This window comes from Anneissia japonica, unplaced genomic scaffold, assembly GCF_011630105.1.
Source record: "Anneissia japonica isolate Jap-2015-1 unplaced genomic scaffold, ASM1163010v1 scaffold2293_len299155_cov175, whole genome shotgun sequence".
Classification (NCBI taxonomy): domain Eukaryota; kingdom Metazoa; phylum Echinodermata; class Crinoidea; order Comatulida; family Comatulidae; genus Anneissia; species Anneissia japonica.
Window position 1 is genome coordinate 271,180 of NW_022694961.1, and position 15,852 is coordinate 287,031.

General features: G+C 35.0%; 1 protein-coding gene across 1 annotated transcript; it reads right to left on the reverse strand.

Moving 5' to 3' along the window:
* Nucleotides 1-8,435: 8,435 nt before the first annotated feature.
* Nucleotides 8,436-15,564, reverse strand: LOC117101357 (rhomboid-related protein 4-like). Its single transcript, XM_033241330.1, has 5 exons — nucleotides 15,212-15,564; nucleotides 13,290-13,775; nucleotides 11,887-12,129; nucleotides 11,057-11,254; nucleotides 8,436-9,427 (listed from the first exon to the last, which is right to left on the reverse strand). The coding sequence occupies exons 2-5, from the start codon at nucleotides 13,756-13,758 to the stop codon at nucleotides 9,249-9,251; spliced, it is 1,089 nt and encodes a 362-aa protein (XP_033097221.1). The 5' UTR covers nucleotides 13,759-13,775; nucleotides 15,212-15,564; the 3' UTR covers nucleotides 8,436-9,248.
* Nucleotides 15,565-15,852: the final 288 nt, after the last annotated feature.

Below are 15,852 nucleotides of genomic sequence, written 5' to 3' on the forward strand. Positions count from 1 at the left end.
ATGATTCCAATCCACACCTCAAATCATGCCAACATCCACAGTCCAAGATTGATTGCTGTCTCTTATACACATCTAGATGTGTATAAGAGACAGAGTTCAAAGTTCAGATTTCAAAGTAATTTTATTGTCAATAGTGCAAGTAAAATACAGGGAAATGGCGAACAGACGTCGACAATCGTATTGTGTATAAAATCATAATAAACCGTTGAGGGCGCTAATTTCCTATAATAATACATAGCAATCATGGCGGCTTCTCAATGTTTTTGTTGTGATACCCATGATTCTTTCTGTATTTGTAATTTCAAACGGAACTTAAACTTTAAAAAATCACCAGTAGATATTCCAACATTTACTCCGCTCACTATGAGCGGTTGGATATCCAAAGGAGTAAAAGAGACGGATGGGAAATCGTGGACTTTCTTTAAGGAGAAATACGTACACGGTGGGGTGATTGCCGACATGCCCATGGCGACGGATGAAAAATAAAGCTTTAACAAAGTTGTGTAAAAGTAAAATAGACTTAACCAAAATCAACTACAGTATTAATTATTGTTAGATCAGCCCAAGCTGCTACGTCTAGCTAGCCTACAGTAGGTTACAACCAGTAGGCTACAACCAGTAGGCTACAACAGGCTACAACCAGTAGGCTACAACCAGTAGGCCAACACTAACAGTACAGTAGGGGCCTACAGTATTCAAGCTAGAAAATTACACTTTGTTAATACTACTGTAAAATGTAACTGTAAACCTATTATAATACCATAATAATGGACTATACCGTACTCGCGCGAATAAGCGCCCGGGCGCTTAAAATATTGTTTTCACTTTTTGAGGGGCGCTTATTAAAACGGGGCGCTTATTCGCGCGAGTACGGTATTACCCTATAATTCACATTTTTCACAACTTGGCAACGACATGCGTTTATACGCCCCAGCACAGCAGTTGTGCGATAAAGCGTTTGATTTTAACACATTAAAATCTTTATAATAAACAATGTTCCCCTGATTGGATTTTTTCGGACTTTTAGTATGTTATAATGTGTATATTTCAGAAACAGATTCCACAAAATATTTCTGTTAAAATTACTTCTGTGTTTATTATAATTTTGTCTAAAGATCGATTTGTTTGACTATAAAGCTAAGGCAGCGTAAAACTGAAAATTACTCGGAATCTGGATTGAATTTTTGAATAGTTAACCCTCGTTAACCGTAAAATGACTTAGTTTATTATAATCATCCATCATTCCTTAATTAATATCTGTTAAAATTTGAATTATCGAGTTTTATCCAATTTATGGAAATTCAAGTTGCTATATACCATACTTTTAAAGCTGATGCAAATGTTTCATTAAATTCAATTTTTTTTTAATAGAAAATATTATTGTGTTTGGTATTTCTTGAAAGATCAATGCATTAACTTCAAGATGGAAACGATTGCGCAGCCATAGTGATAGACTGTAAGTAGTGCGCATTGAGAAAAGAACGTGCTATCCATTTTGCCGTGTTCAATCTTTTGGTAATCAAAGCCTGCTGAGTTTTTGGTGGCGGGGAACCATAGAGCTATTAAACAACTAGAGTGCAGACAAGATGGCGCAGCAATGCAGAGTTATGCATGTGTACCATCCAAGATGGCCGTGGTAGTAAAGCGCCACCTTCAGGCTTAGTATACATATTATTACATATTAATAAGCCCTCTGACTGACTATTATTTCATTAATGATAATGAGTAATGGTAATAACAAATTATTAAACTATTGTAGCCGAAACGAGGCCAAGTGGAGCATCTTATTAAAAAATAAAGTACCAAGGAATGAAAATTAAAATCGTGTACATTACACCCAAACACCGCAACGCTCGAGTTTCAAACATACGGGTAACTAGCTGTACTGAACTTTCTCAGGAAATTGAGGGCGCAAATGCAAACGATGGTGCTTAGCGCCAGGCGTATCTAACGCCGGGCGTACGTTAATCTATGGCGTAACTAGCGAGATGTCCAGACTGGGCGATTAATGAATACATACTAGCGTAAGTATTCGCGCGATATTTCTTCTCACGACCTATCGCAAAATCAACATGAAAAATTCATCCTCATTTATTTTTTGTGTGGAACACAAAAAATCAAATTGCAGTCTTATTTTACATTTTTTTCATTCTTAGGAATGTCTAAATTCAGTTAAACTAGCAATTCCGTATTATATTTATAAATCTTTATAACATTATACAAAAATTAGATTTTTCTTAAAAACTGAAATTTTGCCGGGAATGGGGCTTTAAGTGATTTCCAAAATCTGTTTATATGAAATAAAGAATAGTTAATGTTTAGAAAACAAACTAAAAACAATATCTTACCTGGAAGTACGTATAAATGTACATTATGATCGTATGAACATAATCATGTCTAGTGCATCGCTGTATGTGTATGTGGTTTTGTTGTTTGTTATGCTATGATGATGAACGTTCTTTTCCGTCTGTTTGAAAAATTTGCGCGTGTAGATAACGCGTGTAATTTTGTTCTGTATTTTTACGCATTGTTGTGCATCGATGTACGCATCAACATCTATTTATTGAAACGCTTGAAAAATAGGCCTACGTTAATTTTTAATGTATAAAATTGTATATTTTCTACACAACGCCGATTACCAAATTTCACGTCGAAGAAAAGTTGAAGACAACGGCAAAATGAAATCAGACATGCGCAGTTGTCTTCACGCCTCATTGGGTCGTCGTAGAACTGGCCGCGTCTTCTTTCGTAAGCTCCCTATTGATGGAACCTCCGCCCTCCCGTGAATGGGGAAAAATTTGACAATTTTACTAAGTGGAGAAACTACAGGAAACAAACGAACCAGAGCGGGGCCTTTATTACCACAGCCGTAGATAGAGAGAGTTTGGCCAACTCGGTTTCACGGGATTCGATATACGCGCGTGTGATTGGGTGGATCGCAATCACATGACTTACACCGGCCATGTTGTCACCAAAACAAAACATTAAAGCTATACGCGCACATGCGCCTGGGCTGTTTGGTAACGACATGGCGTCCATGCGCCAAGTTGGCCAAACTCTCTCTATCTACGGCTCTGTTTATTACTTGTATATAGCGCCGCCGCGCGGACGGGGTAAATTGCTCTCCGTGCACCCATAATGCCTTTCGAACGGATTGGGGAGCTGCTTTATCTTCTGCTATTTATTATTTTTGATATGACTGAAAAATGCGCGTAGATGACGTCACGCGTGACTGGTCACGTTTAAAAGCTTACCGTGACTATTCCAAGCCAAGCCACAATGTTCGATGAAGAGGCCGTGTGTGTAACTCGTAGCATTTTGAGATATCGTGCGAAAAAGAAATGGCGAGAAAGAATGAAAAAAAGATGATGATCCACTACAATAATAACAAGAGGTGATCTGCTCGAGAAGCGGATCACCAATAATTCAATAACACTTTATTTTTGTTAATGATCGATTTAAGATACCCTATTGTGGGTATGGTATAACATAATATATGGGCAAGAAACCACAGCATCATGGGTGCAAATTACATACATTTCTTATATAAAATTTAAAGGTGTGGAAAGAACTTTAGTTTTTCTGCGTTATTGTTCTGTTTGGCAGCTGGTCCACCGGTCCTGACCAAACCGCCTCAGTTAGTGTTAACAGAAGACCGATTTGGACTGCTCTTGGAATGTTCGTTTTCATTCAAACAATTTTCAAACATGACATTTGATGTAACATGGTTTGGTGATGGAAAAAATTTGCCCGAAGCAAGTGTTTCCTTAAAAACGGAAAGAATGGCACCCCTGACGCAACAACAAATTGGTGACGTATTTGATGACAATCAGGCGATCATTGTAAGTGTGTAAAACAATGATAAACCATTTATAGAACATTAAATAGGTTCCGTTTGGCAAAAATTTAAAAAGTCCTAAAAAAATCGAACCATAATCAGATGGAAAAGAAATTTTCACTGATTTATAGACATTTAACTACAAGAATCCTATATAAGAAATGACAAATCTCATTTCCTATACAGTTCTATGGCAGACTAATTCATATATGGAATCTTACGATAATGTTGTTTATCAATGTATATACGAAAATACGAGTAATATGCCTACAGCATGCACTACTGGTGTTGAAATCCAAATTTACTATTTTTGTATCTGTTTTAATGTGTAGATGACCTGCAAATTAAACGCTCACTTCATTTACCCTGATGGATCAAGGAAAAGTCCAAGCAGCCAAACTTTGGAAAGTAATGAAGTACATCTGACTCTGTAGATTGTAATTAGAGTACAACTACTATTGATTGCTCCAAATAAATCGCTTTAAATAATGTTAAAATAAACATTTTACTAACCATCATTATTGTTTATTCTTATATCTATTATCATTATCATTGTCATTATTACTAATTATTCTCAAGACGACACTTATAATAGGCACATGTGAGGTGCCATGTCACAAAATGAGCTCTGTGGTACTAAACATGGAAAAATAGCCTCCAAGCGGAAGCGTGTGTCTACTGATTGTTAACATATTTTTTTGTTGTGTATGTCATGATGTAGCAATTAAAGATGGCGGAAAAGGGTAAATCCGGTTTAGGCATGATAGGCACTACTACCATGAGGTAGGGGCGCTCTATTGACAATCGAATAGCGTTCGGAACTCGAACAAAATTGCGTTCGAAACTCGAATACGCGTTATAGAGATTCAGTACGCGTTCGACAAGAGGGCCTTTTACCGTCATTTGAAGGACGCCCTCTAGAACATGGTAGTTTCTCTTCTCCAGGCGTTACTCATTTTTAAAGTGTTTTTTAGGCCTATACAGAATATTATGAAAGAAAATTTTCATAAAAAAATCCAGATACACTACAATAATACAAACGTCTGCATATTGAAGAACATAAGATAAAATTAAAAAAAACAAACAAAAAACTCCTGTATAAGGCAGTAGACACACGCTCCCGCTGGGAGCCTATTTTTTGCTACTGTAGTGACTTTTAATTGAACTTTCTAGGACTGGTCTGATAATTCAACTGATAACTTTACTCATGGAGGTATTATAGTTTTCTATAATAGGCCTATCTCTATGCTTTACTTTAGGAAAGGTCTTGTTTAATTCATTTCTATCTTTAGCTCATGACTCATCCAATCATTCTTCCATACATGATTTACACACGACTTCTACCGAATTTACTCTTCTAGAATTAACTGCCAGACAATGACATAGTGCCTACGCCACCGGGGGCAGTACACACAAAAAGTTGTTGATATATTTAGATTTTAGATATATCGAAGTTAAGCTTTGTTTCTAGAATCGAACTAATAATAATAATATTAAAAAAAAAATCGCATGTATAGAATTAGTATTCATTTTAGATCATTTGGTGTCAAACTTATAGTTTAAATTTTCTTTTTGCTCATATGAGTAGGATCTGTATATAATTTTCAAAACAAAATAGACAACTTTTAAATCACCACTGTTATATTTTGATCTTTCTGAAGATACATTTACCTCTCCAATGACGCAATTACAATATGTAGGCCTATTAAGGCAATTTTATTCTCATTTAGATTCACTCCATTATTTAGGCTTCAGGCCTAGACATTCTTAAAGATAAATTCCTCGATTGACCTGCAGAGTCCAACCATATCAACAATAAGCTTTTATTTCGTTCATCGTAAAAATAAAATAAGAATTTTGTGCTATACTCAATCAGTGCTAGCGGCACAAAGAACCTTTATGACTTACTGACTCATTTGCATCATGTGACCCAAAGTACCAATCACGTTCAAGATTACATCCCATGTCCCAACATTGATTAAAGCATGCGCAAACAAAACAGAGAACACGTGGTGAAGTGAAGAGTGACGGGCCAGCATGACAACATCTAAACGAAAAATACTATGGTTATTTTCCTACAAAATCAGACAAAGTAGGTTAGTGTTTTACTCATGGTATTATCTACACTTTGTGGTCATTATTTATGCGATTGTATAATCGAAAGCGTGGCTGTTAGCATGGGCGTCGATCGGTGGGGACAGGGGGACGTCTCATGAATTTTGCCTGTTCACTTTTCCAAGTGCAATACGTCTTTTCCGGACCAAAACTGAGTAAAAACGAAATTGTTTGTACATTTCGTAACCATCTCAGAAACACTAGATCGATTTCATGGGTGCAGCGGTTATCAGAGGCTAAATTTATTGTGAAAAATTGAAAGCGTGTATACTTATTAGGCAAGTGTTTTTACAAACTCAAAAATGCACAATTTCTACTATAAATGATTTATTCCTTTTGTATATTACGTTATATACTAGTGCTTAATATTATCTACATAGGATTTATGTTTTTCCTAATTTCAAAAAAAAAATATAGTTATTCAATTGAATTTTATATAGCCATTATTAAACAATAATTATACAGCCTTTGACACGGACATGTCTATCTATTCCGATTTAGTGATACCAAAATTTTACAAACTCCAGTGGTACGTTGACGCAATCTCGCAATGACGTCATAATAATCAGTGACGAATTCAAGTCTCGATTCAAGGAATGACGCCGGGACTGTATTGATAATAATTAATGGCTACGATGAATTTTTTTCATTTGAAAGATCTTACTTGAATCTATTATACTGTGTATGATGGTGATTTTCATACAGATTTCAAGAAAAATGCAAAAACAGCGTGGTGATTAATCCTGGGGCTTTCTAAGGCGGAGTCGACGTTAAGGTAAATAAAACTCGAAAGAAAAACCAAAGGCATGTTTGCATACATGTTTATATCATTTGAATCATCTTACGTGAATCTATTATACTGTGTATGATGATGGTGATCAGGCATACAGATTTCAAGAAAAAATACAAAAACAGCGTGGTGTCCCTGTGCATTTTTGCATACGTATTTGTGACATAGTTTTATGTACTTATTAAAACATTGATACAAACCAAAGTTGTCTGTTATTTCATTTGAAACCAGTGTCAGTGTAATCTTAGGTAAGCATGTGGTCAACTTAAGCAAGAATTTAGTCCAATGAAACTGTTTATCATTTTGATACCTTCCGACGAAATCGACCCTACCGGCGTCACCACGGCGTCCCCACCGAACGATTAACGTGACGTTGTTATGTGGGTGTTTTATAGATTATTGAGAATGGTAATATTACCGAAAAATAGATAAAATGACAGTTGAATGACCAACAAAGAAAACTGAAGACGACAGTTCGTCATTATAAGTTATTTAGTATTTATTCGGAAAATTAATCTCAAAATCGAGTTGCCATCCCCGGCGTTATCAGTGACGTCGTATGATTTGTGTGCGATTTTTATCAATTAACTCCTAAGTAAAAAATAGTTGAGCCGTAGTACCTTGCAAATTAACCAGCAACACGGTAGTTTGTTGATTGTTTATTCATAGTTACCAAACTGACAGATTTGAAATGTGTGAGTGACTATACCGTTGGCTGGAGAGGGGGGGGGGGGTCCATGCGGCAGGGGAACCACCCCCGACGATCTGAGCATTTTTAAGCTGTTTTAAAACGATTTCAAGTATTGGTTGATAATACAGGTACATAAGCAAAAATATTATTAATAAAGCCAATTTGAGTTTCAATGTAGGCCTATGTTTAATTTGAGCACCCGAACTTTGTAGACCTACACAAATATTTCAATACTGATCAATTTTTAGTAACTCGAATAGTAAAATAAGGCGCAAATTCGCAAAATATGGTCCGATTGGTTTTGAACTCCTACTTATCAATTATCAGAGAAATTATACTGCGCAGCGTAAGAGAAGCATTTCTAGATTTCGTTATTCAGCATCCTTTACTTTTTCCTATATTTATTCTTGAGTTTCGCTCATTGTTTCAAAGTTTATTGTACATAAAATTTTTAATAATCCTTTATCACGTTCTATTTTAGATCGTTAAAATGGGCCTAATTTGACCAGTTTATTTAGGATGGAGGGAAGCAGCCCCTGGACCTCTACCAGGGTTTCAACCCTGGCCTTGACTCCACCGGAAATGTCGGACTCCCTGTCGAACCAGTTGGCCACACCCGTCAACTTTCGGGCTAATCCTGTCTCAGTCACTGGCTGCCGCAGCTTTTATCTGCCTCGACCATCTGCTAGTGCCTAGAAGTCCTGTGCTCACAGGCAAAAGTGCCCATCTGTCTTCGGGCACGACTTGTATAAATAGCATATTTCTTGTGTCTTTTGTAAATTGGAAAGCTTATGAGTCTCATTAGGCTTTCAAATTATTCCCTCAATTTTTTTGTCTTTTCCCAATTTCTTCCTAATTTAAAAAAAAAATGAGGCAGAAGCTCCCCCTCTGGCTACTGTATATGCCTGCAATTTTTTTTTTAAAGGAGCTACAAACCCCAAAACTAATTGAAGGATCCAAATGCAAACTTTTCAATTAAAAAACTGATGATGACAAGTTAATACCTTTTAACTCAAATGTTTAATCAATAACTATTTAAACAGATATTAAAGATTCCATTTTTTGTTTGTATTATTATTAATAACATCAATTTTAATGGTAAATATACAGCATATCATAATGGTAGCCCTGATTTGCGCAATTTTAATATTTAATCAGCATTTTAAAAGCTTGTGTAGTTATAATAGCTTGTATTTCATTGTTTTGACATCAGTATACATTTCAATATATATATTAAGTCTCTGATTCCATTTATCTTCATACTCATTTTTACAATATTCTTGATTTGTATCTTATACAGTACCTTGCAACAAGTACTGACTCTTAAAAATTCAAATCAAATCCACCAGAATCGACACTGATTTCAAAATGTTCCACAGAATAATGCTAATAGAAATTTAACTATCTCAGGAACTCTTGGACAGGCATTAAATACACAATATAAATTATTCTTTTAATAAAAAACGAAAAAATGCAAAGCATCATTGTGCTGAACTGCATACGTGCAGTCACCCCCTACATTCCAAACGATGCAATGGCTGCACACAGGCCAGATATGTGTACAATGATGGATCTCCACTGAAAGCCCTTATCCCAAACGACTTGGTGCTACAGTACTGTACTACCCACACCCTGGGCAATGAGCAGCTCAAACCAATGTTGATGTTAATGGCTGTAGTTAAAGTATGGTACTGTACTAAATTTTTTTTTTTTTAAAGCATGATCCTCAATAATGAAACCTGTTCCACTATATCTGGCAGATCCAGCAATACAAAATTACTTCACATTATCATATTACAGTATTTCTTTTCTCATTATCTTTGATTAAGTCTCTCTAGTCGTCGTCTCCTAAGTTCCTCATTACTTATTCCTGACTGATGTCCAGATTGTCCACTATCATGTCCATATGGCGGAAGGGTTGGAGAGCTAACATTCTCATACCCATGTTCTTCCTCCACAGGTGGTGCTGATGGATATAAGTTAGTGTAAGTTGCTGAAAAAAGTTTTAAAATAGAAATAACATTTAATCATCTATTTATTTACAAATTAACAGACGCTTTACTATATATAATTTCAAAACAACTTATGACAAGAAGGATCAACGTTTCGGGGCAATCATGGAACCATTTTCAAGATCAAATGATTTAAAAAACTTAAAAACAGAAAACACCAAAGAGGTGACAGGAAGTAAGTAATTAAATAGCATACAGTAAGGGCCTACATGTAGAGCTAAACAATAATTAGCCTCTTTTAGCAGATTAGCTATGAAAACAGTTTGGCTTTGACTGAGTCAGTCTGTTTTTAAGTGTTGGTTGCAGCTCTGTGATAAAATCATTTGATCTTGAACATGGTTCCATGATCGTCAATCCTTTTTGTCATTAAATTATTTTGTTTTGAAATCATTTATTTTATAACAAAATCATTATGCTTTCGGTACACCATGTGTTGGAATATGGTTTTTTAAGGTAAAACCAGTGGTTGACAATTTTCAAGAATTATTTTATTTTATCGTCAATTCAAAATCAAAGGCTGTGTCAACCAAATGTTCTCATCCTCACGCTAGAGTCACAGTATAATAATAGCTATTTGACACATTATTTGCACCAAAATTGATTTTCAGCATTGAACAAACAATACCGACATCACCAAGAGTTGCAACTATCACCTACCCTAGGCAGTTGCATTACTGCACCTTTCAGTATGGACAAAATGTTTTAACAAACTCTTTTAAAATGGGAAATTTAACATTAATATTGCGATCAAAATGTTCCATCGCAAGATTGAATTGTGTTGGATGCTATCGCGTGCCGGTCTTTACAAAGATATGCTGTATATGTTAAACTAAAAACAATAATAGGAAAGTCTTTTGTTTCTTTAAAATGTGTACAATCTGAGGGCAGGGAGTTCTTGATTTAATTAATAACTCTTGGAAAACATTTTAGTAAATTTTGTTAGGCCTACATTTGCTTCACAATTTCTAAAATTTTGATTTTAAAACCTTGGTCAAGCCTCAACATACAGGCTGAAGCCCTTGAGTAACTGCAGCAGGCCTGCCCATGGTAGCTAGCCTAAAATCGGGAGGGTATAGATTGCTCGAAAAATCAGGAGAAATGCACCAAAATCGGGAGCTACAGTATAATATATACTAAAGAAACATAATGGTAGGTTTCTGCATCATTAAAACATGACTGTGAATTTTCACATTGTCAAGATAAAAGGCTGTAAAATATTTCAAATTGTAAAATCACAAAAAAATGTAAAAGGCTTTACATTAAATATTGCATTATTTATTAGCTTTCTTTAGAAAATTAAAATAAGAAAAAAAATTGTTCAATCAAGAGCTGTAATATAAATACCAGGGTCCTGTTCATATTCTTTTCATAGAATCTCGGTTGGTAATCATAAACTTTTAAGGATATTTTTATATTGAGTCTGTAAATCACATTAGAAATGTATTTGTTTCAGTTTGTTTTCAATCATAAATGAGCTATATATTCAATTGGATATAAAGCTATATCCCATTGAATATTTTAGGCTTTTCTAAAGTTCATAAAAAATGGTACATCGTAAACAAGCAAACCACACAAATAGCTTTACATAGCCATACCTCTATATTACCCACCTGTTTCTTGGCTCTGCCTCATGGCAGCTGCCACCTGTTCATCCTCACTCATACCACCTGTGTATGTTTCCTCTCGGAATCCATTTCCAGGTGTCTGTGCTCTAGGGCGATAGCCAGATGTCTGTCCTGCAGGATTGTGATCACCTCCTGACCACCTTCTTGTGTTTGAACGCCTATAATTTCTTCGTGCTGAGCCACCTGTGAGATATTGATACACAATTTAACATTGACTTTTACATCACTCTCTGATTACAAACTTTATTCATCTTTAACATTTACATTTGTATAATAATCAAATAAATAAGGCATTAAAACAAGCGAAGCTATATGTGCGATAACATTTTAATATTAACAACAATAAATGAATATAAAAACAAGGACAGTTACATATATTGTTAATGAAAATAAAATATAGTAAATTGGGATCATTTTATTAGCGAGATGAATGAAAATGAAATGTAAATAAGTATGTCCCATCAGGATTTGAATCCAAGACATTTCGATTACTGTTCGGATACTCTACCAACTGAGCTTTTTTCAATTTAGAATGTTAATACATAAGCAAGCATATTAAGAGATTTTTCTCTTATTACTTATAAATGTAAGAATGAATAATTCCAAACACAGTACAGGGTACTGCAATTTGTAATCAAGAGTCACCGACTTACTGTATGTCAAAAATATTCATCAAAATAGGTCTTAGGAATATGTGTCAATATAAAAACCTTAATAACTTAGTCAATTTGATAGGGTTGGGAAAAATTGAAGAGGATAGGGGAAAAATATTTAGAAGAAAATTGTCCATGAAAAATCTGCCCCTGAACACTTACCAAACTCTGTAAATGTTCCAGCAATGGAATCCATGATGCCCTTCAAAGGCCCCTTTATGTAGGCAAGGCCAACAAGAATTCCGGCTAGATGACCAGTGAATGATGCGCGTGGTACCAGCACCTGGATGAGCACAAGCTCTACCCAGCATGCCCATTGAGATGGTACACTAAAAATTCCCATAATGCTTTGTCTGTGGTTTGGCATAAGGTGTGTTGTGACAACCTTCAGAGCAAAGATGACACCTGCATGAAACAAAAGATATTTGTATTTAGAATTTGATTGGTTGAGAACAATCTAAGCTCTGCCAACACTATTAAGCAATTAGTAGAGCTCCGTATAGTACACTATAGGAAAATTATTAGTCAATAGCTGTCTTTAAATGTAGTTTTTGATAACCAACTGTTGTAGCAGTCATCGGTTGCTATAGTGATATGATCAGTATAATGTGTGCATATTTACATTTAGCTGTGCGTATGCTGATTTGTGTTCCTGCAGTACGTGTTAAGTACACATCAGCAGTACAGTACGGTTACGATGAATAACTATTTTGTAATTTGTATTGTGTTAGAAGAAATTGTTTGTAATGTTTCACATTCGTCAAAGAAATAAATATTTTTTTAAGCATTCGAGAGAGAATACAGTCGCTGTCACTAACTTTTTGGTTGGTGCAGACAGGTAAAAATCGTGGGATGATTTCATAATTACGCTAGGCTACGGCCTATCCATAGGCCTACATCTAAGTTCGTTCCTCGAGTCTTTAAAATAGGTCTAGAATATTCCTATTAAATGTTCAGTTTGTTTAGTTTATAGGGTTCATTGATTCAAGGAATTGCTTAATAATTGTTCATACTTAATATTGAATTTAAGTAACTTTCTTCAGGTTCTAATTAACCTTGTTTTACGAAAGCAATTTTCAATTACACCTCAATTTTCATCGCGGTGCGCAATATCTTTGTGGTGACAAAAAAATAAGGATTTTTTTTTGTACACGAACCTACAAAAAAATCAAGCCAAGCATCCACTAATTGAAAAATTAGTGGACTGTGGGGGATAGGCAAATAACAATGGGAGTTGCAGTGATAATAATTTTTATGTGACAAATGTATGTGATGCCCATATATTGGTGTCAAACATAACATTATTATATATCAAACTGAATAGAAACTAAATGAGAATTATAATAATTAATTATGATAATATCATTATTCTTATATTTAAATATTACCATAATTGTTTTAATTAATTTCAATACAAAATAAATTTGAACAATAGAAAGTGATACACTGAGAGTGATACCTGTATATATTATCTGCCTCCTTTTAGCACATTATTTTTCTTTAGGTAAGGAGATGCTTTAAAATATTTCTGAAAAAAATAAACACACACAAAACAAAATACACACCTGAAAATCCAGCAGCACAACTAAGAATGTATGAATCATCCTCCAGAAACTCAGCAGCCATTATATTAATCCCTATCATTACAATGTTTGTGACAACTGAAAAAACTGCAATTAAATAAGCAAAATAGTAGGAACCAATAAGCTGCTCCAAAAATCGCCCTTTCCATAAAAACGAAATCATGTTGTAATAAAGATGCCAGTCATCAAGATGGAACCAGGCAGCAAGTAAGAGGCGCGACCAATCCCCGCGGTACCAGACGCTTACTGCACTGACACATACTCTCTGGATTGATGGTTTCCCGATCAAACTGTATAAAAACTTGTTGAGCACCTTCAGATACACAGCGACATTTAACCCAATCGTGATGAGAGTGGTAGGAGGTATGTGGTTGAAACCAAAACGGGCTAATTGCATGAAGAGTAGTACAAGACCAAATCCTCCTTGTCGCCTTCTCCTTGGACGCATCATATTGATGTTGATTGTATCTAGCAATAAAAGAATTAAAAAATATCAGTATATAATTATGCACGGTGACATTCAAATCAATGACATTACAATAGCATTGTCAACAGTACGCTTGTTTTTAGCAAATTCTATTTTATTTTTGTAAAAACATGAAGATACACAGGAAGAAGAATAAAAGAAAATTATTTTCTCATTTTCAAATGTATTTAGAGATTGTTAAGAATATATATTTGTAACTGGGTAGGGGGACCCGTTGTGACTTTTTAGGCCTTTTATAGAGATCTGACCATCATGTTTTTATCAATCAACAGGCAGCAGCTTCAAGATTGTGTTAAAAAAACAAAAGGGTGTCTATAAAATGAAGACCGAAGACCCAAAAACAAAGACCCCTATTTTTTCTCTTTAATTTTGATGATAATACGCCAGGCTCTCACAAAATCCAAATTACGAAATTTTTTGGGTGTCTGTTTGTGAAATTTTCAAGGGTCTTCGTTTTATAGACATCCTATATGGGTGTCTACAAAACGAAGACCTCAAATTATTTCTCAATTATCTTATTGAAAGTATTTCAAAATCATCATAAAACAGTTGCCAAGTTCCTATTTCATTATTTTATCACGATTGGGAGAAAAAAAAATGTGGGTCTTTGTTTTGTCTGGTCTTCGGTCTTCGTTTTGTAGACACCCATACAGGGTGTCTATAAAACGAAGACCCTTAATTATCTCGTCTATCCTATGTTGGTGTCACTACCAAATGACCGATGCTGACGTACAACATTAGTTGCCGCTTTGGAACTGGAATAAAGGGTAAATCATTCAATTGACTCAGATTCAGGCAACAATGTACTAAGAAGACGAATACTATATACACATAGCATGAAGTGATTTAAAAACATTATTTTCATCACAATTGAAAGAAAAAAAAATGTGGGTCTTCGTTTTGTAGACACCCATATAGGGGGTCTATAAAACGAAGACCCTTAAGTATTTCTTGATATTCCTCATTTTATTCCGATAAAATAATGAAATAGGTACTTGGCACCTGTTTTATGATGATTTTGAAATTCTTTCTCAATAATAATTGAGAAATAACTGGAGGTCTTCGTTTTGTAGACACCCATATAGGATGTCTATAAAACGAAGACCCTTGAAAATTTCACAAAGACTCCCAAAAAAAATCGTAATTTGGATTTTGTGAGAGCCTGGCGTATTATCATCAAAATGAAAGAGAAAAAATAGGGGTCTTCGTTTTTGGGTCTTCGGTCTTCGTTTTATAGACACCCAAAAAAAAAAGCCGGGTGATTACACTTGACTTACAAACAGTAGCCCCCTAGCTAGCTTGGCTATTATTACATTAAATAAACGACTGTAGTGTAAAAGTAGGAGGCCTAAACTAAGAAAAAAGGCTGCTTGATAGATTGGTTCGCAGGTGGATGCTATGTTTCGATGGTACATACAGACAGTTTGATAAAGTAGACTGATGCTGTTTGTCTAGGCCTAGGTAGTACGTAGCTGTCTATGTCTCTGTAGCTGGTAGTAGGCCTAGGTTATATAGATCTCTGTCTGGCACCACCGTCTCCCTGCAGCAGGAACTTGCCACCACCGGTTTTGGTTTTCAAGTGGATAAATACATCATAACAATAAAAACTTTTTTTAAAATTTCTCATTCATTCCATGTACTATTCGAGAATATCTTTCTTTCAGTAATTATTATTAGATACACGTCATTTTAAGGACAATTCCCATGGATGTTGCAATACACAAATCCCGAACATGCATAGCTGCATAGATAGTCGACCCTCCTTTCCATTTTTTGTTTTTGTTTTGAAAATTGAAAATACTCTTTCAAAGTTTATTTTTTAGTGCACATGTTTAAACCAGTTGTTATATCTGTCTCTTATACACATCTAGATGTGTATAAGAGACAGCTATTAAGCATATCTTTCTTTCAGTAATTATTATTAGATACACGTCATTTTAAGGACAATTCCCATGGATGTTGCAATACACAAATCCCGAACATGCATAGCTGCATAGATAGTCGACCCTCCTTTCCATTTTTTGTTTTTGTTTTGAAAATTGAAAATACTCTTTCAAA